We start from the raw sequence: 23,300 nt of genomic DNA on the forward strand, positions 1-23,300 counted from the left end.
GTGTGAAGCGCAGAAACCCTAGAGTCGACATTTGAAGACCGGTTAACCCTAGGTAAATTTACCGTAACAAGCGGCGGCTGCTGGGAACTGCCGAGCACCGATGAATCGGACGAAAGCGACTGCGCAGTAAAAACTCCCACTAAAAACCATTCTAATTAATATCTAATTGATACTACTTCCCACTACGCCACTTCACATCCCCACCAAAATTCTCTCTCACCTCCACTACTAACCCAATCGCAGTACATATTCACGCAAAGAGGGATCTCCATCTCCACTGATCTGCGTCGATTCACCCTTTGCAGCTAGTCGAAACCCTAACTTCCGCCCGCCTCTCTGCACGCTAGCGCCGCCCGCCGCTCTGCACCCTAGCGCCGCCGCATGCCGCTCTGCTCCATCAGCCGCCGCACGCCTCCAGGCCAGAACACGCAGCACCGCGTTCTTCCTCTTCTTCCTCCGCCAAAATCGTATCTATTCCTCTTCTTCCTCCAAAATCGTATCTATTCCTCGGTTTCTCTCTCTTCACCAAACCCATTTTCTTCCTCTTCTCCCTCCGCCAAAAATCGTATCTATTCCCTTCCAACCCCTCCGTTCTAGGTTCCGTTGAATTATTTGAACTGATTGCGTAGGTTCCGTTGAATTAATTGAACTGATTTCCTGTTTATTTTTTCTTTTCAGGCCCCATTAATTTTTTATTTTTTCAGGAACCTGAAGAATTCTAACCTCCGGAGGTCGTCGGCGAAGGCTATGTACACTCCGGATTTTTATGCCCCGGAGAGGACCTCACTCCGGGTTCTGCTTTTCTTCCAACTATTGAAGTTCGATACGAGCACTTGAGCGTTGATGCAGAGGCGGAGAGGCCTATGTAGGTGGGAGAGCTCTGCCTACAGTGTTCAACTTCATTGTTAATATGTTGGAGGTGAATGATTCTGATTCAGACAGAGAATCTGCAAGCGGTGAAGAAGCAATGCGTCGTTGGTGCCAAGAAGGCGAAACCCAAGGCTGCAGCAGAATCCAAAGATCCACAAAGTGTTGCAGCTAAGGTTTCACTACTCATCCATGACCAAAATGATCAATAATGCTTGCTTTTAATTAGCTTATATTATAAATATGCTATATAGACTAATTAAGGTTGTTCGTCAGAAATGGCGGCAAAATCGTGCGCCGTGGATTGCCTGCCGAACTTGCTGCTCGTCTAGTGGTGAAGGTATCGAACTCATAAGCCCCTGACTTTAGTTTATATGAATCTGCTCTTTAGGGTATATGATGAAAAATAGAATTTCTGTTGCTGAAATCTTGATTTGCACCAATGGTAAACCAGCCTTTATTCATGCTGGATCGATATTCTCGGTGAGCTCGAAGCCATGGCAAGGTCCTTTCATCTGTTCCAACTGTCGGAATAAGAAGGATGCCATGGAAGGGAAGAGACCAAGTGGAGTTAGAGTAGTATAGGTTAGCTGATCTTTGTTTAATTGCTGCTGCCATTCTTTTGTTCTCCTCCTTGTTCTTGCTTATTAAGTGATTATTTTTCTGATGTGTACAAGTTTTTGATTATTTCCGACAGCCTTGGAGCTGTCATACACGGCTCCTCAATGCCTGTTTTCTTTCTGCTTTTCGGTGAGATGGTCAATGGTTTCGATAAAAACCAAATGGATTTGCACAAAATGACACATGAAGTTGGAAAGGTTTGCATTCTTCTATTACTAATTTCCTTCTTTCATTCAAAACAATTCTTCGGTGGTATAATTTAGATCTAACCGCATTTTTGTTTCTTTTTTCTTTTTGCAGTATGCTTCATATTTCGTTTTTATTGGCTTGGTAGTGTGCTGCTCTTCCTACGCTGGTGGGTTTGGTATTTATTTAATCATTTTATTCGTGTATTTTTGCATGTTTTTCAATCTGTGATTTGTGATTTACTTGTGCATACCAATCAGAGTTTCAGTATATGGTTCATTAATTAGTGTGAGGTGCCTTTAATTGATTATATACTTTACTACCTTCTTTATTTGATCCTACTCTTGTGTTACTGTTTAGATTGCTCGACAACTTCTACGACAAGGAGGAAATATGGATCCTTTAAATGATGGGACCCAGGTCCAACTCGGTGAGGATAAGGCAGAGTCCGGTTCTTTGTCTAATGAAGCCGTGGTTGGAGCTAAAACATCTGAAAAAGCTGTGGAAGCTGAATTGATTATATACTTTACTACCTTCTTTATTTGATCCTACTCTTGTGTTACTGTTCAGATTACTATTAGTGTGATTTTGTTATGTACATTGGTGTTTTGTGTTGATATATGTTAGCTTTTTTTTTTTGTGAAATATATGTCGTCTTTTTTATTCTTATTTTTGGCCCTCAATTCTACTTTGGTTAATAATAATACCAAATTGTGAAATAAATAAATATATAAAAAAAAATATTAAAATATATTTTATCCATAATTAAATTTATTTATGACAAAAATAAATATTATTTTCCCTATTAATCAATTTAAAATAATAATATTTTTTACGAATATCTAAATATTAATTTTTTATTAAAATTTATTACTCGCACATATATTATATCATTTACCTACACATAAATTTTTGACACTCAATTATAAAATGCCATGTCATCGTCCATGTAATTTCCACATCATCATTATTTTATAATAAAAATTTATTACCCACACATATGATATATCAATTACCTACACATATAAATCGTCACCTGTCAATATCAAATGCCACGTCACCATCCACGTAATTTCCACATCAGCATTATATTATAACAAAAAAGCTATTTAACTACACATAAAAATCACTTTTGACGACACATATATGTGTAGGTAATATAAACAGATTTACCCACACATAAATATATCTGTGGGTAAAAACTTTTCTCTACACTTTTATTGTGACACATGTTGACATTTGCATTATGTGTGGGTAAATATATATACCCACACATAATCTTACTTTTACCCACATTTACGTGTGTGGCTGAAAATCTGAATTCTTGTAGTGTGCGACAACGTCCCATGGAGAGGCAACGGTGGGACCGCAGGAGAAGGCTGAGCAGTTAACGTGGAAACCCTAGAAACCAAGGGTGGCGGCTGAACCCTAATTTCTGGAAACAGCAAGGCATCAACAGAATCGGACTCTTGAGCAATCAAGGAAGATCGATCAGCCAAAGGGTGAAGATTTCCAGCAGGATTGAACGGCATCCTCGAAGAAGGCCGAGAGAAATTAGAAGAGATAGGAGGAAACTCCGAAAGAAGTAAGCGAGAATCCATGCCGGGCCGGAGAAAACCAAACCGGCCGGCGAAGAGCAGAAAAAGACCCTACCGCAGCCGCAGCGGCGCCCCCTATATATATATATATATATATATATATATATATATATAGGGGTGGGCTAGAATAAAAACACTCAGGGTTGGCTTCTATGGAGACCACTCCCCTACATAGAGAACAAAAACCAAATCATGTGCGTCGATCTTGCTTAATCTAATGGTTCATATAATTTCCTGATTTGATTTTTCATATAATTAAATATTGGTTTATTAAATCCACTTAAATCTGGGATCACGTTGAATAAATCCCAGAAATTCCGAAACTTTATGTTCTGAGACCTGATCCGTCAATAAACATAATATGTGAACATTATTATGTTCATTTGTTTTTCTACGAAAATATCGACAAACATTAGTATGTTCATTTATTTTTTTACGAAAATATCGACAAACATTAGTATGTTCATTTATTTTTTACGAACATATCAACGAAAATTAGTATGTTCATTTGTTTTTTTCCGAACATTAAATCATTAGTATTTTTTACGAACATATCAATGAACATAATATGTGGATACATTATTCACGTAACAGACTCTTCATCAAATTAATATTCCATAAATAAAAGATTTGATTGCCTATATCTATGACAATTAACGAAAATATCAAATCTTCACCAGATGAATCATCACCCTTGGATATACCAAGATCGACGCACATGATTTAGTCTTCGTTCTTCGAATTTTTTATGGTCTCCATAGAACTCTATCATATATATATATATATATATATATATATATATATATATATAGGGTTGCGCTATAATAAATATTGACACTTGATCTTTCTTAAATAAACGGCCAGATCTTGTTTACATTATATTAGTAGGAATCAACGCAGATTCTGGTGGAGGTTAAGAAAGTAATTACAATTTTCTAAATAATATCTTTCCCACAATTTAAGGGATCACGTTTTATACATTATAACATTCCATAACTTCATTCCTCCATATTTACTCACGTCTGTTATAACAAAATAATTCATACATAAACAAAAAAAAATTCATGCAATCAGACTAACCCAAAACGTAAAAATTCATACGTAAACCAAAAAAAATTCTTACAATCAGACTATCCCAAAACATAAAAATTCATACATAAACCAAATATAATTCGTGAAATAGTTAAAAATTCATACATAAAATAAAAAATAATTCATGCAACAAATATAGGGTGAGGCTAAAACAAATAATTCATACATAAACCAAAAACAATTCATGCAATCAGCCACTCATCATACCCTTCAGCCACAAATTCGTATGATTTTTTTCATTTATTTAATGAATTATACAATACACAAAAATGTAATCTCAGCCGTTAATTATAAATAATTCATACATAAATCAAAAATAATTCATGCAATCAGGTATTGTGCGGAGACCATATTTCCAAGGTTGGATTACTCGGCTGAGCCGCCTGTGCAGATGATCTTGGGCAAGGATGTGCACGGGGAGGTTTGGAAGTTTAGGCATATTTATCAGGGGACGCCTAGAAGGCATCTCTTGACCACTGGTTGGAGTAATTTTGTGAATCAGAAGAAACTTGTGGCGGGGAATTCCATTGTGTTCTTGAGGGCTGAAAATGGGGACCTTTGTGTGGGATCCGTAGGGCCAAGTTGGGGATTTGGGGCTGATCTGACGTGTCGTCGGGGTGGAACATAGGGCCAGCGAATGGTTGAACGCCATACACCGCCTCCTCCTCACCGTGCGCCGCTCTTGCACACAGCGTCGCCGTCAGACGCAGATGGCGATCAATATCGCCGCCACCACCACAGCTCACGCCAGTCCACCGCCGTCCACACCTGCAACTGTCGCGCCGTCCAGACGTTACCCCGCGTGTCGTCAACGCGCCTACGCGATTCAAAACCATCGCTCCACCCTCCATTAGGACGTGCGACAACAGCCTTTCTCCATCTACGCCGACTGCCAGAACCATTGCGCCGCCTGTTCGTTTGAAGATTTAATTAGAGTGAGAATCGGAACCTAATGGGTGTAGATATGGAAGGTGAACAACATATGCCAATAATAGTGAGAGGAAAAGTTTGTGGGGTTATTTCAAAATAAGGAAAGACCACAAATTTTTCAGGGATGTGACGGACGTCGCAATATAGTAATAAAGTCACAATTTTTAGGGACGGTGGACGTATTTTTTATGTATTTTTTTTCATAAATTAAATGACATGTGTTGAAATTTCGAAATTATTTACATTGCATGTGTTGACATTTTGAAATTACTTAATATATATATATATAGGGTTAGCTTCTATGGAGACCACTCCCCTACATAGAGAACAAAGACCAAATCCTGTGCGTCGATCTTGCTTAATCTAACGGTTCATATAATTTCCTGATTTGATTTTTCATGTAATTAAATATTGGTTTATTAAATCCACTGAAATCTGGGATTATGTTGAATATTTGGCTGAAATTTTTTATAATTTTCGTTTATTTTATTGCCAGAAAGTTAAGTTGGTCATTTGATTTTCTCCCTCTCTATCTATTAGTTAAATGCTCCTATCTCTCTCTCTAATCAAATCGTCTGATTCCCCCCTCTCTCTCTCTCTCTCTCTCATACTTAACAATGGCGATGCTACTCCTTCTCGCCGTCCTCTCCTCAGCCGCCGTTGTCACAGGAATTCTGGAGGGAGGCGGGCCATCACCGCCGCTCTTTCATTTTTTCCAGATCTGTGCCGATACTGCCCTCGTCCGCTCTATTCCCCTTTCGGTCGCCTTCCTCCCCAACCTCCGAACCCTAATCCTCCAGCCTCCAGCCTCGATCCGTAAAATCTACCACCTCTAGCCTTGATTATCCGGCGGCCGTGCCCACGCGCAACCTCCAATCGCCGCCGCTCTTTCATTTTTTCAATCTACGCCGCCCTCCTCCTCTTCCTGCTGCTCCTCGCCTACATCTTCTCCTCCGTCTCATCCGATACCGCCCCCGTCCCCTCTATTCCCCTTTCCCTCGCCTCCCTCCCCAACCTCCGAACCCTAATCCCCCAGCCTCCAGCCTCGATCCCCAAAATCTACATCCCCTATTTTCGATTTTGAGAGATGAATTTTACTATTTTGGTGGTTCTGTACTACAAAATCAATGTTGTTAAATTATGTTGGTTTGTAAAGTCCAGGTGGGTGTTTAAAGGTAGAACCTTTGTATAAATTATGTTGGTTGATTTCTGCAAAAATAATGCAAAAATTTGGTTGATTAATGAGTTTGAACCTAGTGTTCGTAGAAAATACCAATGAACGTACTAATGTTTGTTGATATGTTCGTAGAAAAATGAATGAACATACTAATGCTGGATGATATGTTCGTAGAAAACCAAATGAACATACTAATGTTCGTCGGTATGTTCGTAGAAAAACAAATGAACATACTAATGCTCACCTATTACGTTCATTGACGGATCAGGTCCCAGAATGGGAAGAGAGAAATTTCCGGGATTTGTTCAACGTGATCCCAAATTTCAGTGGATTTGAGTGGACATATTTACCCTTTTCGGATTTGAGTGGACGTATTCATTTTTCTCATTCTCTAAACAAAATACATTTTTTTACCCTTTTAATGTATTTTTTCTTAAATAAATGTGATGCAAATGGCATTTTTAATAACAAAAAATGATACTTCACAAATGTTGTTTTTTTTTATAAAAGTAAATGCTATTTTGTATATAAAAAAATAATACTTACAAATGATAATTTTAATGCCTGCAAGTGACACTTTAAGTAACAACAAATGATATTTTATCTGATTGACCGGATGATAAGGAGGAGGGCCAAGCTGGCAGGCCTAGCGCAAGCGCTGATTAGAACCAACCACATAGTTTTCCCTAATGAAATTTTTTTTGTCAAAATTAAATATAAAGCTTCAAAATAATACTCTTTTCGTCTCCAAAAAGTTTGCCCCAATATCATTACTTTGCATTTTTGTAAATGGGTCAATCATCGAATTTATATTTACAAGCCTTTAAACACTATTTATGTATAATTTTTACCAATTTTTATTAAAACTCGTGTAGCTTCTCTTGGGACAAACTTTTGATTATATATGTGTATATATATATTTTTTAAAATATTAAATTTACAATATATAAAATAGGCATACTAGTTTTAGATAAAAATACAATAAGTGAACTAACTAATTTGAAAATAAATTTTTATTACAAGGAGAAAAAAAATGAATAAAGGATTTGAGCTCAATTTTAATATAAATATTAAATTTGAGTGGCCTACGTATCTTCATTGAATAATGAAGAATCAAAGCTCACGTAGTTTTTTTATCTTAACTTATCTAGTCGAAGGCCTCAACGTAGGATCTTTCGGACACGGTGAATTCAACGTTTGGACTCTCTACCATTCCCGATTCAGGGCTAGGCCAAAATCGTTGACCTCGAGCCGGAATTGTCGGGCCCGATTCAAACTGGACATCACTATATTAAATTAAATTATCAAATATTTTCAATCCCGATTATATAATCCCATTAACTTTTTATTTTTCTTCAAACTTTGGATATGTAATCAATTTTGAAATTAAAATAGCGATTAAATGTTAAAAATATACCCTAATTAGGTACCCCATCCGTCTCATTCCAATAGGCTCACTTTTTTTGGGCACGTTGATTAAAAAACTTACTTTTTAGTAGAAAAGTTGTAGTAAAGTGGTATGGTCCATACCAATTAAGTACAACTTTTTTACCCAAAAAGGAAAATGAGCCTATTAGAGTGGAACATCCCAAAAAGAAAAATGAGCCTATTAGAGTGGGACGGAGGGAGTATATTACATCGTAAAAAAAGAAAAAAAAAATCTTATCTTTTTTTTCTCATCTTTTTTCAATAAAAATTTTACTAAAACAAATAAATGCAGCCTAAAAATAAATTACATGTCGTTTCTGATACCACATGACCGAGTTGGGAGACCAGCATTACAAAAAATACTAATGTTAAGTGGGGTCAACGGCTGGCATTCGAAATTGGTTCAGTTGAGTCCACATCTCAAAATTTGTTAACAGCACACGGAATTCAGTTAGTGAAAGGCAAGTAGGAATTCGACGATGATGATGCATCTCAACTTTGCTCTTGTGATTTTGTTATGCCCCTGGTTTTGCAGGGCGCAGGTGAACAACACATCCGGCGACCCTTGCCAGACTCCCGGCAGGTGTGGCGAATTCGGGGTGTGCTACCAAAGGGACTCCCCGATTTGTTCTTGTTTGCCGGGATTTGAGCCGCGGATCAATCAGGAATGGGATTCCGGAAACTGGAGCAGCGGCTGTGTGAGGAGCTCCCCTTTGAACTGTAATAACGCCACCACCACTGACGGCTTCTCCAAGGTTCAGATGATCATAGTCACGGTTAATGAGGATTGGCGCCCCGGCTCCGAAGCTCAGTGCAAAACCCGATGCCGCACCAACTGCTCCTGCCTTGCCTACGGCTTCGACGGCGGTCGTGGCTGTAGATTGTGGGCTGGAACCTTAAACAACATTCAGAAATTCCCCAGCAACTCCGGCTCTAATCTTTATATCCGCCTCGCTAATTCCGAAATAGGTTTCCCTTTTTTCTACATTTTCACCCTCACGGATTGGAATTTCACCTTTGATTTTGTTTACACTGTCTGTATATTCTTCTGGCAGATCAAAAGAAAGACTCTAAGAAGATTATCATCATTGTAGTGGTTGTGGTTTTCTTTATCGCGTCTATTTGCGCATGTGTTTCTTGGAAATGGATTGCTGCTCGCAGAGGTAATATTTGTGGGTATATATATGTATATCCGTGGTTTTGTAATGCTTTGCACGTTTCATTTGGCCGTGTGTTGTTTCCTCATGAATCAGGCAAAAAGAAAAGCAGTCAACTTGGAAAACAGGACCCCTCTTTTCTAGCCGACTCATCTCTTCAAGATGTGTTAAGTCAGGTTAATCTTGAAGAGTTACCACTGTTTAAATTTGAGACAGTTGCAAATGCTACCAACAATTTCTTTGAAGACAGCAAGCTCGGGAAGGGTGGTTTTGGTTCTGTTTACAAGGTAGCTTATTCTTCTCTTTTATATATCTTTTGTACCTCACTCGGAAAGAATAACAATACTGCAACTGTAGGGAGAATTGGTTGATGGAAGAGAGATTGCGGTTAAGAGGCTTTCGCAGGCATCTACACAAGGGATGCAAGAATTTATGAACGAACTGGTGCTAATTTCTAAACTCCAACACAGGAATCTTGTTAGACTAATTGGATGCTGTATTGAGAATAAAGAGAAGATGCTGATATATGAATACATGCCTAATAAAAGCTTGGACTTTTACCTATTTGGTTAGTTCAAGGTCTATCATCTAATTTTATCAATGCCATAGCTGCTGAGATTTCCCAGATTTTTAACTTACTTTGCCCTGAAAATTATGTCTAGATCATTCACAACAGATCCTAGATTGGAGAAAGCGTTTCAATGTGATCCAAGGTATTTGTCGAGGCCTGCTTTATCTCCACCGGGATTCCAGATTGAAGATAATCCATCGAGACCTGAAGCCCAGCAACATATTGTTGGATAACGATTGGAATGCAAGAATTTCAGACTTTGGCATGGCCAGAATATTTGGGACAACGCAAGATCATGTCAGTACCTTAAGAGTGGTAGGCACATAGTAAGTATATTTTTGCTCAAGGCATGTGAGTTTATCTGAATTAGTTCATTCAATCCTTCTCAAATTAAAGGTGGCTAGCTGTTTGATTTTCGTTCAGCGGATATATGGCTCCTGAGTATGCATTGGAAGGAAAATTTTCAGAAAAATCAGATGTTTTTAGCTTCGGAGTTCTGATGCTAGAGATTACTACTGGGAGAAGGAACAAAGGCTTCCAAGAAGATGGCTCTTTGAATCTCTTGGGACAGGTCAGCCAAATTTGATGTGATTTTTGGCTGAGATTTAACTTCAACTGGTTATTTTATAGCATGTCTTTTAGTTTGTTTCTTCATTGGTGACTATAATCTTTTATAATGTTGTCACACTCAGAAATTCAAATGTGCCATGTCTTCTTGCTCTGATTATAGCTAATAATGAATATGAAGGCATTCAATGTGGAGTAGGGGATCATGTTACATCCATTTTTACTTGTTGAATTTGCAGTGAGGATGCTATCCTACACATTTTTCTAATAACTAGTTATGACATGAATGTAATGGGGAATTTCAGGTGTGGAATTTCTGGAACGAGGACAATGTCTCGGCTTTGATAGATACAAGGATATCGAGCTCGAGCTATCGCGCAGAAGTAATGAGGTGCATCCATATTGGGCTGTTGTGTGTCCAACAATTTGCTAGAGACAGGCCATCTGTTTCAGCCATACTGTCAATGTTGAGCAGTGAAATATCAGAGCTTCCTAAGCCAAAGTTACCTGCGTTTGCTATAAAATCAAGTGATAATTCTGATGCAGGTACAACTTCTACCCATCTCAGTACTTCATCCATCAACAATGTCACTCTCACCACAGTGGATGGCCGCTGATGCTGCATCAGCATAATCGAAGTAACAATCTCATGTATAGCATTCTTCGATTGGATATATTTTTGTTTTTATGACCATTTTTTGTGTGCAAAGGTTTAAACTATGCTATTTTGATGTAAGCTGGATTTGTTAATTTATTATTCACTCCATTCGCCACAAGTATAACACTTTGACAGGACACGAGTTTATTTATAAATTTATTACTCACTTCGTCTACCGTAAGTATAAGAGCACCGTAAATTTATAAATTTCACTTTAATTATTACTCCCTCCGTCCCAAACGAAATGTCCTGCTTCTTTTGGGCACAGTTATTAAGGAGCAAGTTAATTAGAGTATTAAGTGGTGTTGTATAAAGTTAAAATTTAGTGGGTCCTACAGGCTACAATAAAGTAACTTAATTAAGGTTTAAGAGATTAAGGTTTTAATTAAGACTAAATTAGTAATTTAATTAGACACTTATTATCCCTTATTTTTTCCCAAAAAGGAAACAGGACATTTCGTTTGGGACAACCCAAAAAGAAAAAAATGTCATTTCGTTTGGGACGGAAGGAGTATAATATTTTTTTTAATTATTTCATTTTTTAATTAACATAATATATTAAATTTTAATTTCAATAAAATATTAATTATTAAATTATATGTCAAATTTTCTTGTAAACAACATTAAAACTAAATATAAAATGAAAAACTAAATTTAACAGTTAAGGTGGAGGCTCTCCCACATGGGGAGTGAGTGCTTAAATGGTGGGGACCACTTTTAAGCACCCACTTGGGCTCTCTGCTACAGATGCTCTAACATTTTGGCTGAGCACGAATTTTAATAAAATAGTTAATTGATGCATTTTTAAAGGGTCTCATCATGTATAATTTTTTTTTAAAATAAGGATATTTTTAAAAGTAAAATATAAGGCATCTCCACCTCAACTCACTGGGCTGGCTCGAGCCACGCTCCAACGAGCCGATTGTCAGTTGCCACTACTACGTCTAGGGGCTCGAGAATTCTCTGAGGCTGTGGCTCGATAAGACCAAATCATGTCCATATATGCTCGACTAAATCATCTCCGAGGCTGGTGTGCAAATAGCTGTTATGAAGGTTTGTGTTTCGGGCCATATAGGCGGCGCACCGGTATTGAACTCCGTTTGAGGACTGCTGCTTGATCCCTCACCACCGGCGTCGATCTGCCAATCTGTTAAGTAGTATCTTCTAGTATGGTGGGAACCGTTGGCCCGAAGTACATCGCTGTTTGATTTTCCAAAAGAGCGTCATTGAACAACGTCGATTCATTCAACACGTTGGTGTTGTTGTTTGAGCCTGCGACTCTGAAAAAGGCATACCAGATCTAAAGATCTTGGGATGTCACGACCTAAAAAATAATAGCCGGCTCGTCGTGATCCCCTCGAGTGTATACTCCATGTCATGCCAACTGGACAATTATTCTAAGTCCAGGCTCCCTAACATTCCTGGGAACTCATGCTTCGCTTTGTGCATTGCAAGTAGTCTTTGACAGTCGGCGGTGGTTGGCCTCCTCAAATATACTACGCCAAAAATGAGGACTACAGCTTCACAAAAATGCTTCAAGCACTTCAACACCGTCTTTTCCGCCATACGAAGATATTCGTCGTAGGAATTTGCGGCACCACCATACACCAGTTGCCAAATAGCTGCCGTACACTCTTGGATCGGTGAGAAGCCCGAGCGCCCACAAGCGTCTCCGTGTTGTTGGAAGTATGGATCGACCTCTAGCGCATTCACAATGCGCAACAATAATGCCCCGCTCATACGAAAACGTCGAAAAAATGGATCGTCATACACAATATCTAGGGAAAAGTAATCCCTATAAAGTCATTCACCACCGGTTTCACGATCGTGGAGAATATATCTCCACTTCTTTTTTTTTCAAATGAGGATCGAAATTAATAATACTTGCCACTTGCATGAAATTGGTGGCAAGATGTATGAAAAGTAATCCAGGGTTAACATTCTCGTATTAGGAAATTGAAGATGATCATGATTTGAAACTTTTTTGTCGGATAAAGAATTTGAAGAAGAATTGGAGGAAAAATTGTTGGATAAAGACATTTTTGAAGGGTACGGAATAATGGAGAAGAGAACAATATGAAAAATGAAGTCAATGATGAAAGAGTAGTGTAGGTATTTATAGAAGAAAATAGGAATAAAAAATAAAAAATAATAATGAAAGAGTCGTTCTCAAAGGCTATTAAATAAAAAAAAATAAAAAAAATCGGCCATTTTTAGCTCAATCCAGCTGTTGAAGTTTTTTTTTTTTTTTAATGCTTGCTATTTTGATATTGTCTGATTGGGTCGTGCATTGCACGGGCCCAATCCTCTTTTCTCCTGAACCTGGTGAACTGAGCAGCTTCTGGAGCGCGCCCTAAGGGTGCGGCATTGGGGTGTGGCTCGCGCGAGCCGGGCGCCCGCTCGCTCGCCGAGCCCCTACTACGGATGCTCTAAGCCTCTAATACTACGCTATTGATATTGGAGCTGATTGTTAAAACATGACCGTAACTTTCAGTGTTTTCAAAAATATGACTATATGTTATGAAATTTAAAAATGAGGGATATAACTTTCATTTTGTATATTTACACTCCTATTACGAGCCCAAAACCAATTATTTGAAATGTGCTAAAAAAATCGATAATACAAAAAAAAAATGCCAAAAAGGTGACATGGCACGACCACATCAACAACGAACTTTAGGTGTCACCAAAAGCTCAAATAATTAATTTTGGACTCGAAATAAAAGTGTAAATGTAAAAATAGAAACTATAGTCCTTATTTTAAAATTTCGTAACATATAGTCCTCCTTCTGAAAACACTGACATTGTTTTAACAATTAGCTCATTGACATTGTTCATTTGATAGTTAGATAAGTCTATTTGTTTTTATCAATTGTACAAATTAATACCGTTTGTATTTATTTTAAGGGTGCGTTCTCTTTGAGTTATAAGGAAGGGATAAACTACATTTACCATCTTATACCTCGTTTGCTTTGATGTATAAAAAAATTTGGACAGGTGGTATAATTTTTCGGGTAGCCCCTTATCTCTTGGGAAAGGGATAATTTTATACCTAAAAAAGATTTTATACCACATATAAAGGGAGAGATAAATGTATTATCATTCAAACCAAACAAGATATAAAATATGTGATCCCCACTTAAAGGAATTAATTTATACATCCTTATATTATCCCTCTATTTAGAGGGATATATAAAAAGTAAACACACCCTAAATATAATATTAGAACATTAAAATTGTATTGCGATCTCTCCTACAAAAGTTAAATAATCGATCTTTCCTCTATGTAAGAAAAGTAATTTATTACTTCGAAAAAGTAATAAATTGTATCGATCTTTCCTCTCCTACAAAAATTAAATAATCGAATAATTTATTATTCGATATCTGAAATTGTCAAGATCTTTACAAATTTACACAACCACAAAAATGTGAATCAAATTCCGCAAAGCAGAAAAGAAAAGAAAGAATGAAGCAGAAAAGTAATGGCCATGCATAGTTTGTGTTGTAAGTATTATACGAACTAGATATGTAAATAGTTTTCTGACTCATGTCAGCGATTAAAATGTACATAGATCCCGATTCAGTAAACGGAAACAAGAATATCTCCAAATTTATAAAAAAATGTTATAATCAAAGTCTTGAAACAAGATATCGGTAGCTCGATTCATGAGATTGGGGCTCAATCTAAACATCAAAACACAAAACTCCATCTGATCGAGACATCCATCGCCGTCCAAATCACCTTCCTTCAACATACACCGGAGCATATCATCATCGTCGACCTGCAAACCCAAGACGACAGCATTCTTCTTCAGGCTGTGGAATGTGATGAGCTGTTTGTGAGAATCCATGAGCACCTCAAACCCTTTACACAGCTCATTCATAAACCCCTCCGCTCCCAGCTTCTCCACCATCGCCGGAAAATGATCCTCAAACACCACACCAGTAACGCCTTCTCTCTTTCCCATATTATATAATCTTATGAATGTAATGTGAGATGGGTCATGATTTATAGAGATGGTAATTAAAAGTGGAGGCCTCGTAAATTGTGTGAAGAAGGAAACTTCGTTCGCGGAAACATGCGGACGATTTCGAAAGTACTGCTGAGATTGGATTCTGTTGAATGCAACCATTATTGTGTGTATTATTATGTATTAATTCAGTTAAGAATTTTGTGGGGGAGAAGGATCGCTCTGCTTCCTGGAAGTTTCATGGAAACCAATTGCCGAATGCCGTTAGGCATCGTGCCTAGCATTTCCTTCTTTCTTCCAAAACGATTTCTTACCGGAATTTTTAATGAATTCCCGAATTTCATATGCATGACACATTCTTTAATTTCATTTATCAACATGAAATCATTATTCTAACGAGCGTACACTAATAAAATTGCGGTACGATCATAGGAATTCTCGAGCGGCACCTATCTGCCCGTTGGACTTTACAAGACACCCTTTAATAATTTACATTAAAAAAAACTTAATTTAATTAATAATGCTACCAAACATAATGCTAGTGAAATCAATTCACCTCAACTCAATAATAATAATAATTCACCTTCCAAATTAGAAATTTCGACGAAGACCTCTCACCTACTAAAAGAATACACCCAAAAATCCATCAATTGTAAATGCAGCAAAACAAATTTTTTATGCTTCATAAGGTATATATTTCATACCAAACTCAATAATATAGAGAGGATCAGGCGGAATAGCTTCTTCGAAATAGGAAAAAGGAATAGTAGCCGCCCTTACAAAAAATAAAAACTAGCCAATTTCTATGTTAAATGCCCTATTTACCATTAATGATGTTAAATAAAAAAAACATGTCCTATAACCCCTAATCCTTTTTGTATCGATTCTTGCGGCCAGACACACACAGAGGTAATCTCTATCTCTCTCTCTTGCCGTATTCAACCGCCATTGTGTATTTTGAAGTCGTGTTGGATCGAAATTATGTATCATGATCGGCGGTGAAGCGAGCAGCAGATGCGTCGGTAGCGGTGGGCGAGCAGCAGATTCTGTCGGGAACGGTATTTTGATAAAAATAGCTACTATTTCATGTTTTGTTATAATAATGGCCACTAGTATTTCAAACTTGGGGATAATTGCGTGAAAATACACAAACTTTGACAAAAATCCATATTTGACGCGAAGTTAGGATTTTACATTTTAATATACCAACTTTCGTTGTTGTCCAAATTTGACACGACTTAATTCTTAAAAATTCAAAAAATAACTCATTTTTGTAAATAATTATACAAAGACCCACTTATGTTATTATTTGGGACATTTAAACCAAAACAAGATATTTCCTTATGATGTTTTCTTTTAATCTTTGATCCGCGCCTAAAATGGTTTAAAAGAAAACATCACAAGGAAATATCTTGTTTTGGTTTAAATGTCCCAAATTATAACATAAGTGGGTCTTTGTATAATTATTTACGAAAAGGGGTTGTTTTTTGAATTTTTAAGAATTAAGTCGTGTCAAATTTGGACAACAACGAAAGTTGGTGTATTAAAATGTAAAATCCTAACTTCGCGTCAAATATGGATTTTTGGCAAAGTTTGTGTAATTAGGTGCAATTTTCCCTTCAAACTTTGATAAAAATAGCTACTACTTACTAGCTATTTCATATTCTTTTGTAATGATGGTCACTACTATTTCAAAAATAATGTGTCCTTTTGCCTGAATGAAAAATAAATTAAACAACATAAAAAATTATTTAATTAAGATTGCGTTTATTTTGAAGGATTAATTTTAATAGATAAAAATAGTAAAGCTAGCTACTCTCTTGTTTATTTTGTTGAATTGAAACTTTAAAATATCCAAAGGCCCTATATTATTTCTATCATTTAAATTAATTTTGCTTGATTCATATCCCATTAAAAGGATGAGATTGAAAAAATCATTCCATTAAGAATAAAAATACTCAAGGATGCATTTTATCTATCATGCAAAGTAAACGTTTCCTAGCTAACACTACCCAAGTTGTCCCGAATAAATAAGCAAATTAGAAAATAATATTCCATCTTGTAGTTTAGTTTAGAGCCACGAACTTTAATAAGTGATTGATGGAAAAAATGATTCATCAAAATTAAGTGGATAAATGGAATCACAGAGTTAATATGTTAAATAGTTAATTTTTTTTTATAAATATCAAATGTTAATAAATTTAAAATATAAGATGGAGTTTAGAAAAAGAAAAAACTATAATTTTTGTGAATGAATGAAAATATTATATAATAATAATACTACAATTTTCGCGTCGGATTGAGTAATTTCTTTTAAGGTGTGCAAAATTATAATAAAAACTTGAGACATCTTTGGTTGCAAAACAATCATAAGAAAATAAGATATAAAAAAAAGAGAAAAATTTATTACATTTTAGTGATTTTCACCTATTTTAATTACCTTATGTTCTCGACGATGAAAAATATGAAAAAATATCACACTGATACCTTTTAATAATCTCATTTCACTCTCGTAGTTAATCTTCAATATTGAATTTGAGTAACCCTTCTAGTTGAATAAAATAATTTTATTAGAGCATCAGCAGTGGAGATGACCTGATAGGTGACCTGATAAAGGGGGATCACATTGGGTCAAGGAGACCGCAGTGGGATGACATGATAGCTGACCTGATCTTTTTAGTTTTGAATTTTGTATTTTTCATTTAATTTTAATTGCACAAATTTAAATAACACAATTTACTTCAAATTTAAATTGTATTAATTTTAAAATCCTAAAAATTACATAAATCTTAAAAATTTAAAGACATATCCTAAAATAACTATTCCGGCTCTAGAGGTCCGAAACGTGCTCTATCAAATCATGTTGGGGCACAACATGCATCTTCCTATCTCGGAGAATTGCATCTCTTTGCACGTATTCTGACTCGCAATCGTACGAGGTCGTCCTAGTGTAATAAGCTAACCCAAGTCGTCTCTCAAGGAAGGCTAAACAGGGCTTTGATCATGCTACGCACAGAAAACAAGAAATAAACCTAAACACTCTAATCAGGTAATTGGGTCTGTCACTAACTCGCTCTCTAATCACCAAGGCATAAACAGAAAGGAACAATAAACATTAACTAAGGTAGAAAACATATAAGGACTAAAACATGACATTTGAACATTAATGAAATCAACTAGAGTTTCAAACTCAAACACTAAACCAAACAATCATAAACTCATAAACATCAAAGATTAATTACTACCTAGGCAATAAACTAAATCAAGCATAAGATTCTAATGCAAAGAAAATCTTAATCTCCATAAAAAGAAATCTCTAAACCTTCACCAACAAGAAGGGAAAAACGTAAGCAATAGCAACGAACTACGAATCACGTAGATTATCTAAACTCAACGACAATAATCTCTAATCATTACATCCATCAAAAGCATAAAACAAAGATTCAATTAACCAAAGGATTCATAAAATCAAGATTATCTAAACTCAACAATAATAATCTCCAATCATCACATTCATCAAAGCATAAAACATAAAACTCAATTAATCAAAAGATTCATATAACCAAGAGAATATAGAATCAACAACAATGATCTTCAATCATCATATTCATTAAAGACAAGCAACAAAAACTCAAATAACCAAAGGATTCATAAAACAAAGAGAATCAAAAGAGTTCTTACAAAACGTAGCAATCCAAGGAAATCCAATCAGATGAAATGTTAATTGACATCCAAAGCAATCCAATGAATCCACAATCGAAAGTAATTGATTTGAAACTCTAAAAACCTTAAGAAGAAGGTGGAAATCGCCCCTAGAGGCTGCTGGGTTAGAAGATATAAAGTGAAACCCTAGAGATGGGTTTTAAACTAAAAAAATTCGTAACTGCCAGATCACGCAGTAGGCGGCCGCCTAGAAGTAGGCGGCCGCCTAGAAGTAGGCGGCCGCCTAGAAGAAGGCGGTGGCCTAGAAGTAGGCGGTGGCCTAGAGAAGTAGGCGGCCGCCTACTACCCCTTTCGTAGATCCAAAGTAGGCGAGCGGCGAGGCTAGGCGGGCGCCGTGCGCGCGGCGTTTTTGTTTTGGTCGTTCTCCCTCGTTTCAAGTCGGATTTTAGATCCGTTTTCGCCTACGAACTCGTATCGAGATGAACTTTGATTCTTCATCAGACCATTCAACTAAATTCTGACTTTAATTTTGTTCACATATCAATCAATGTGAGCACAAAATCCTGAGACAACAAAATTAGCACAAAAGCTCAAATCATTCAACTCTTAAGTGAAAGAGACCAAAATAAAAGTCAATATAACACGTAAACACCCAGCGATTCATCACAAAATAGGGCTAAACAACCCCCCCACACTTGATCCTTTGCTTGTCCTCAAGCAAAGTCACGACACCAAAAGATAGTTCACAAGAAAACTTCCTCACCATTCACATCTCCAACCAATCTAAGTCTCTTAGCCTTTCACATTCCTCACGAGATGTCCATTGTTAAGATTTTAAGAAGCAACAACCACATGATACAATTCAATCCGATCAGACCCAATTCTCCGCTAGAGGTGAATTCCCTAATGTGATTGCCTTTATAATCAAATCCCATTTTCCTTGAAGATGATAAACAATCAAACCAAATCAAATTTTATACATCTTTCTTTTAAAGGTGATGTTATTCCATTCTCAATAGATGGGCCAACTTTCGTGAGATCAACACTTTTGGAGGTAATCCAAAATGTTCTCACGTGGTTTTCCATGCTCATAACACTACTGTCAGAGGAGCAGAGACCCAAAGCTATAGAAAACTTCACAACAAACCAACATTCAAACTCAAGGGATAAGATCATAGGCCATCACAATGAAAACACTCCCTCTAGCATCTACCGGACAAATCACGTCAAGAATAACTCATAAGGGTGTTGCATCCAAAACATTAAACAACTTACATCAAGAGAGGAATATGCATAGCCTGAGAGACAAAGATAGCAACCAAGCCAACACAAAGCATGAAATTTACTTGTGAACAAATCATCAAAGTGTGCATTATTACTTGAAGCCAAACAACAATCAAGATAAAGGAGACCATTTGCCCCACACAAGAAAGCCCAAAAACACAACAAAAAGGCACCCATAGGATCACAACTACCAACAAACACCCCCCCACTTAAAATCTGGCACTGTCCTCAGTGCAAACAAAAAGAGAGGTGAAAGAGGAAACTTCCCTAAATACCGATCCAGTGGTGAGTCTGTAGTGTCCCACGATGTCTGCCTCTCTCTCATCCAAAGAACAAGCAGTCTCCAACGCAACAACCTGCACCAAACAGCAGAAGCAACAAAACACAACACAAACAAAACGAAAGAAAAACGAAACAAGAAAAAGCAAGAAAACATGGGTTGCCTCCCATGCAGCGCTAGTTTTTAAGTCGCCAGCCCGACTAAGAGAACCCCTTAACCAAAATCCGATTGAAGATCCAGCTGCCTTAGCGCCCTTGTAAACACATCTTCTTGAATTGCAGCTGCGGGTCCTCCAAATGAGTCCTCCATGCTCGTATCCTGGGATGGCCCTCTATCCACACATCCCACGAGATTGAATGACCCAACCTCATCAAGCTTCTCTTCTAGGAGCAAGGCACACAGAAAACCTTGCTCAATATCACCTTCCTCGTGCAGCTTATCCACAGATTCCTGCTCAATGTCAGCTTCATCCTGCAAGGTAGCAAGGAATTCCTCCACAATCTCGTCCTCCTCCTGAAACTTATTAAGGAATTCCTGCACAATACAATCCTCATCCAAAGCATCAAATGTTTCAACATAAGAGCAGATTTGAATTAAGGAAGTGGGGGTAGTAGGTTTTTTATCAAAAACTGAGAATGTTACCGCTCTACCTACCCCTACCATACTTACAGTTCCCGTACCCACATCGATGCGAGTATGGGTGGTAGCCATAAAGGGTCGGCCAAGTAGCACGAGATGCCCATTCTCGCCTCTAATCCCTTTTCCCACATCAAGTACAACAAAGTCAGCTAAAACACTAATCCCCCTCACGACTACCTCAACATCCTCGACAAGGCCTCGTGGGCTGCTAATGGAGCCGTCAGCTAGTTCTATCTTAATGTTCGTGCATTTAAGCTCTTTATTTCCCAACCTCTCAAAAATATCAAGCGGCATCAAATTGACTGCCGCGCCCAAATCAAGCATTCCCAAGACCTTTTCAACCCCTCCTAAGCTAATATCAACGATAAAGCTACCTGGATCTCCTTGCTTGGGTGGTGGTTGGTCTGGTGCAACAGTGACAGGTGGCAGTGGCTCACTAGGGCATTGGGTTGCCTTGATTGCTTGCACGGTTCTGCTTCTCCATTTCCCCGTGGTTATTGGGGTAGTTTCCTTGATTACCGCCACGGCATGAGCTTGACGCGGCTGTTTGTCCTGGTTTAGGAACTTCCCAGTTGGCTGTTCTTGCTGCAGCTGATTTAGGGCTCCTGTAAGTTGCCCAACTGTAGTCTCGAGGCGCTTGATGGTAGCACTCTGAGACTCCATGTTCTGTTTGGTCATCTCCATGAAGGACTGCATGGTGTCCTCGAGAGACGGCTTCTGCGGTTGAGCTTGCTTCTGACACTGTTGGGAGGCATTCTGGTATTGCTGCTGCTGCTGAAAATTCCCTTGTTGCATAGGGAACTGTTGATACTGCTGATACTGCGGGGGCTGCTGCTGCTGATAAGCTTGAGTGTAGTTCTGCTGCTGAGCTCTCCAACCCGAATTGGAGCTTTGTTGCCCTTGATTAAAGATAGGCCTCTGTTCAAATTGAGGCCTCCCCGGATAGCTCTGAGCAGCATAGACCTCTGCTTCTCCTTCAGGTGTGAATCCCCCCATGCGATGGCACGCGTTGGTTCCATGACCAAAATCGCCACAAATTCCACATCCTTCTGCTGGTGGCGCGTGAACTGGTGGGGCTTCTGCCTGGTTCATCTTGAGGTGCTGAACTTGCCTCATCAATTCTGCTACTTGCTTCTGAAGCTCATTGTTGGGAGCTACTGCATTGGCTTCAACCCTCCTTCCTCTAGCTGATTTCTGTTGAGAACTCGCTGCAAGTGTGTTGAAAATCTCCTTGAGCTCATCAGCTGTCTTCCGGGCAATGTTGCCCCCTGCTGTACTGTCCACCATAAACTGTGCCGTCTGAATCAATCCGTCATAGAAGAACTGCATCAACATGACAGGTGATAACTGGTGCTGTGGGCACTGGCGGAGGAGCTCTTGGAATCTCTCCCAAGCCTCGTGGAGAGGCTCGTCAGCTCCTTGCATGAAGTTCATTATTTGGCTCCTAATCTCTTGAGTCTTGTGATTAGGGTAGTACTTGAGCATGAACTTCTCACACGCCTCTCCCCATGTAGTGATGGAGTTCGGCGGTAGGGACAGCAACCACGTTCTCGCCCGGTCCTTGAGTGCGTAGGGTAAGCACTTGAGTCTCAACTGATCCTCGGTGAGTTCCAGCAGTGGGAAGGTCTGCACTTGGGTGCAGAAATCACGGATGAACTGCAAGGCGTCCTCACTGGGCATCCCATAAAAGAGCGGCAACAGGTTTGAATCATTGGGCTTCAGATTATAATTCCGGACCGCCGTGGGAAGCACTATCGCAGAAGTGCTAGTGGTCCCAATAACTGGCCTGGAAAAATCTCCCATGTACTGGACATTCTGCTCCGCCATTGCTTCTTGGTCAGGATTAGGCCGAGCTTCTTCTTTTTCTTCTTCAGAATGCACTGAAGGCGTCTCCTCCACGGCTTTCAGGATGGGATCGGAAGCAATTCTCTCTTCACAGTTTTTCTCTTGAAACTGTGATTCCACAAAACTTCTCGAACTGGACTCGGACTCCTTCTCCAGGCTTGAAAGAACCTCCCGAGGTCGATGAATGTTGTCGTAGTAAGGTGCAAGCTTTCTCTTCAAGCTTCTACGTCCTTGCATACACAACACGAACAAACAAATCAAACGCACCGGAGGGAGAAAATAACCGAGTCAAAAGAAATAAACAAAAATAAACACGGAAAACAATGCAACACAATCAAATGCCTAAAGCCTTCCCCGGCAACGGCGCCAAAATTTGACTCAACCCAAAACACCTAATGGATTGACTCGCAATCGTACGAGGTCGTCCTAGTGTAATAAGCTAACCCAAGTCGTCTCTCAAGGAAGGCTAAACAGGGCTTTGATCATGCTACGCACAGAAAACAAGAAATAAACCTAAACACTCTAATCAGGTAATTGGGTCTGTCACTAACTCGCTCTCTAATCACCAAGGCATAAACAGAAAGGAACAATAAACATTAACTAAGGTAGAAAACATATAAGGACTAAAACATGACATTTGAACATTAATGAAATCAACTAGAGTTTCAAACTCAAACACTAAACCAAACAATCATAAACTCATAAACATCAAAGATTAATTACTACCTAGGCAATAAACTAAATCAAGCATAAGATTCTAATGCAA

The 23,300-nt window shown here is 38.2% G+C and overlaps 1 protein-coding gene and 1 long non-coding RNA gene across 5 annotated transcripts; both read left to right on the forward strand.

The window, feature by feature from the left end:
- Positions 1 to 180: 180 nt before the first annotated feature.
- LOC130985640 (uncharacterized) lies at positions 181 to 2,343 on the forward strand. Of its 3 annotated transcripts, none has more exons than XR_009089034.1 (7): positions 181 to 625; positions 705 to 1,043; positions 1,144 to 1,207; positions 1,322 to 1,452; positions 1,565 to 1,685; positions 1,789 to 1,843; positions 2,035 to 2,343. It is a non-coding gene; the product is annotated as an uncharacterized LOC130985640 (long non-coding RNA). The 3 variants fall into 3 exon arrangements; XR_009089035.1 differs by having other exon boundaries at positions 181 to 597; positions 679 to 1,043; XR_009089036.1 differs by having other exon boundaries at positions 181 to 597.
- A 5,885-nt stretch (positions 2,344 to 8,228) lies between these two features.
- On the forward strand, positions 8,229 to 10,951 carry LOC130985636 (G-type lectin S-receptor-like serine/threonine-protein kinase SD1-13). 2 transcript variants are annotated; one of them, XM_057908710.1, is made up of 8 exons: positions 8,252 to 8,360; positions 8,435 to 8,868; positions 8,955 to 9,062; positions 9,153 to 9,343; positions 9,414 to 9,624; positions 9,719 to 9,953; positions 10,051 to 10,198; positions 10,500 to 10,951. In XM_057908710.1, exons 2-8 carry the CDS (start codon positions 8,661 to 8,663, stop codon positions 10,809 to 10,811), a joined length of 1,413 nt encoding a protein of 470 aa, XP_057764693.1. In that variant the 5' UTR covers positions 8,252 to 8,360; positions 8,435 to 8,660; the 3' UTR covers positions 10,812 to 10,951. The 2 variants fall into 2 exon arrangements, with proteins under 2 accessions (XP_057764692.1, XP_057764693.1); XM_057908709.1 differs by having other exon boundaries at positions 8,229 to 8,868.
- Positions 10,952 to 23,300: the final 12,349 nt, after the last annotated feature.

Source organism: Salvia miltiorrhiza, chromosome 5 (assembly GCF_028751815.1).
Source record: "Salvia miltiorrhiza cultivar Shanhuang (shh) chromosome 5, IMPLAD_Smil_shh, whole genome shotgun sequence".
In the NCBI taxonomy this organism is placed as follows: domain Eukaryota; kingdom Viridiplantae; phylum Streptophyta; class Magnoliopsida; order Lamiales; family Lamiaceae; genus Salvia; species Salvia miltiorrhiza.

Bases quoted from the DNA above. Each gene is read 5' to 3' on its own strand.
- LOC130985636 (XM_057908709.1), top strand. From the start codon at position 8,379: ATGATGATGCATCTCAACTTTGCTCTTGTGATTTTGTTATGCCCCTGG. The intron at 9,344-9,413 runs GTAGCTTATTCT...CTGCAACTGTAG, and splicing joins GTTTTGGTTCTGTTTACAAG to GGAGAATTGGTTGATGGAAG. The intron at 10,199-10,499 runs GTCAGCCAAATT...GGGGAATTTCAG, and splicing joins CTTTGAATCTCTTGGGACAG to GTGTGGAATTTCTGGAACGA.